The sequence below is a fragment of the Pyxicephalus adspersus genome, chromosome 9 (assembly GCF_032062135.1).
Source record: "Pyxicephalus adspersus chromosome 9, UCB_Pads_2.0, whole genome shotgun sequence".
NCBI classification, from domain to species: Eukaryota; Metazoa; Chordata; class Amphibia; order Anura; family Pyxicephalidae; genus Pyxicephalus; species Pyxicephalus adspersus.
In genome coordinates this window covers 144158-147602 of record NC_092866.1, presented here as the reverse complement: position 1 = coordinate 147602, position 3445 = coordinate 144158, and the positions used below count along the sequence as shown (strand labels likewise).

At 44.5% G+C, this 3445-nt stretch overlaps 1 protein-coding gene across 1 annotated transcript in view; it reads right to left on the bottom strand.

Annotated features, from left to right (window-relative positions):
* The window catches only part of POLR2C (RNA polymerase II subunit C), an 8529-nt gene that overhangs the window by 1004 nt on the left and 4080 nt on the right, over positions 1–3445 (bottom strand). Inside the window, exons 3-8 of the mRNA XM_072422732.1 lie at positions 2992–3060; positions 2870–2922; positions 2648–2776; positions 1877–1928; positions 1108–1276; positions 187–261 (exon numbers count right to left, since the gene is read on the bottom strand). Coding sequence (XP_072278833.1) covers positions 187–261; positions 1108–1276; positions 1877–1928; positions 2648–2776; positions 2870–2922; positions 2992–3060 — 547 coding nt within the window. The remainder of the gene's footprint in view (positions 1–186; positions 262–1107; positions 1277–1876; positions 1929–2647; positions 2777–2869; positions 2923–2991; positions 3061–3445) is intronic.

Here is a 3445-nt window from a genome sequence, read left to right as displayed (position 1 = left end):
CTGACATGGGGGGGATTCAGACCCAACTGATAAAGATAAGGGGGGACATGAGATATATATCTGGGGGTGACACAATGGCAATGCAAACAAAAAAACTCCACAGAAAAACTTTGCTGATGTTCCAATGATCTAAGGGCAGATATATCGGAAACAGATCACAGGGGGGGTTGGGAAAACGTTGCTCACCTCTCTGGTTTGCCATTTGGATCATATGGGGCCTGCGCCTCATCTTCATCAATTTCAGAATATTCACTCTTGGGCCTGAGAGGAGAAATAAATCACAGGTAAGTATGGGGGAGGGGGTCTCAGGAAACATGATGGGGTAATCCTGGGGTGCAGGTCAGCCAATAGCGGGGTTCCTATAAATACCCGGCCCTCTCTCCACATTTAGAATCAAAGTCTCACTACAAAATATGAGGAGAGATAAAGAAAGGTTTGACAAAACAGAATTGGTAATAATTCAGCCAGAAGCTCCATCTCTCTTACTAATCTACCTCTGTACCCCCATATGGAGCGCTTTGCTCCTCCATGATCATACATGACCCATCCTTGGTATATTTAAAGAGGACATTCTGCTCACAATCTCCCCAATACCCCTAAAGCAGCCCTAAGAGGCCAAACGTGTGGGGTACAATATCTTTTGGTTTATTTAAATATCTACTGAAAATACATTACAGGTCACATGTCTAGTTCCAATAGGTTTATGTGAACGGATAATACTTTATTATGTTGTCGTAATCTGTATTTAATTCAGTTGTACGCATTCATTATCTGGTTGTTTTGGTTGATGGTTGGTGTCACAAATATTAAATTCTATTTTGGCCACACAAAACCCTTCTTTCTCTCTCTTCCCATTTTGGTTTACTGTTAAGGGGGTGACCCGATTGACTTGCAAGGGGATTATTACCATAAGCTCTATCTGTGGACACTACAAAATAAAAGCTGGATAAATCTTATTTGCAGCTGCAGGACACAACAGGAAGTGGTGTCACTGACTACAAATGGAGCATTTCCAGCTGCGTAAAGAAGACAGTCCCTATAGGACCATAGGTCCCTATGGCAGGTCCATTCTACACATCACATGACCCAACTGAATATGGAACATACCATTCTTCGGGTTTGGGGTAGACTGTGTGCCGAAGCGCATTGTCTGGGTCATATTCAAACGCCACTCCAGCTGTTGGGTTCCACTTTGCATGTTCCTTTCCAAAGCCTTTCTTTGCATAAGCTCTAAGACGCAATTCCTGCCCCTTCCGCAGCTTCACCAGGAGAATGTCTACAGCAAGGTGATAGAAAGCATCCAAAAGTCACAGCTCCACATTGTCTACATGGCCTGCAGTATATTGTACTGTACTGACAACAACCCGTATTCACAACTGTATTCACTCTGCACTGTCAGCCCCACCAACAATCCACCAGCCTGTGTCCACACCAATCAGTACCCCCCACCTACAACATCCTCGTTCACCTCTAGGCATACAGATTCCTCCATGTATTTGACCCCCAGGCACTAATCTATTACCCTGTTATTATGGCGTCTACTCCAGCCCAATCTCTGACTCCCCGCTCACTAACCCATCACCCCATCCATACCACACCACCATTATTACCATGTGACCAAACTCCATTGTCCACCCTAAACTCCAACTCCCACCAATCCATTCACCAGCATTCTCAATACCAGCACAGCACATTCCAGTGTATGGCTCCCTTCTATTTCCTAGGAATCCACACACAAGTATTCGACAAAATTCTGTGTGAGCCTTCAGAGAGACCCAGAATCTCATCCTACTACCCATGCACAGAATCTAGATTCTGATAGGCTGGTATGGCTTAGTGTACACAGGGGCCCTATGGAACCCTTCATTACACTCACCATCTTGTTCAACGTAGTCATTGGGGTCATTGTCTCTGCTACGCGAGGTAACCTAAAATGACAAAACAGATAAACTACAAATAAAAGATGGCCCCCAGACATAGACAAAACTTCACAATGTACCAGCTCCACCCCCAGTACAACCTTCAGAATTCAGGGGACCAATAGAATGGCAGCAAGAGATTGGCCGCCAGTGACAACGGCAGGGATTTGGGTACACATGTGTCATGGCTGGAACATACAAACTCCATTCATTAGATGAAGCCCTGCCAGCGATAAACTAAACAAGCTGCATGAACTGTGCTCTGAATTCCCCCAGTGTGAATCTTATCCCCATGGAATAATAATAACAGATGTATTGTGCTCTGAATTCCCCCAGTGTGAATCTTATCCCCATGGAATAATAATAACGGATGTATTGTGCTCTGAATTCATTGTGCTCTGAATTCCCCCAGTGTGAATCTTATCTCCATAGAATAATAATAACAGATGTATTGTGCTCTGAATTCCCCCAGTGTGAATCTTATCCCCATGGAATAATAATAACAGATGTATTGTGCTGGGAATTCCCCGAGTGTGAATCTTATCTCCATGGAATAACATGAATAATATTAGATGTACGGTGTTGTAATAAATCTTCGCTGGTTACACATATCCAGGTCTGGAGAGCTCAGCTATGGAATACCGGTAACCAGTGAATGACTTAAAGCTCCGGCCATAGTGTTACCATTAGGAAGATGGAGATCTGCAATGACACAATGAGGGACTGACCGGGATCACACGGGCATTATTGGAGATGAGGTCACGGGAGGTCACGTGCCGCGTCTGGTCTTCATTGCATCGGACATCCAACGTGAACTCCACAGAGCACTCCGCACAAAACTCTTCACATGTGCAATCCTGTACAAGATATCAGAACATTTAATAATGATATCAGGACATCCCTGTACCCCGATTGGGGCAGCAATAATTACAGGAAATGGGGGAAGTTACCCGGGAGTACTGCAGCTTGTCCACAATATCATCACTGGTGAGGGGGACCAGCCCTGGAGAGGGAAGCAGAGGGTGAGGAGGACAGAATGGCATCAATACCAAGAATATCAATCAATACTTACCCACTCTGTGGGCTATAAATTCATCATGGAGGACGGAGGAATTGGCATCTATCTGCACCCAATCTATGGCTGGAAGAGAAGTTATGATGACATTAGGAGGAGCTCCACAAACATACACTGAGCACAAACACCAGAACAATAGCATTCAGTAAACTGATCACAATCGGAGACTTTACTACAAAATATCCTTATTATAGTGAGATTGTTATATCACCTGGTAAAAGACCTTACAGGTACAAGATCCACCACAAGCAGATCTATCAAGCCCCTCAGTAGCAAAATAATCACTGCACCCATCACTCCCAGAGTCCCAGATACAGCTTCATCAGATTACTACGGTTACCTTCCAAATTATCATCCCAACTTAGGTGACATGGTCAGGGTATACCATACAGGTAATAGGGGGCAGGTGATGTGTGACATGGTCAGGGTATAACATACAGGTAATAGGGGG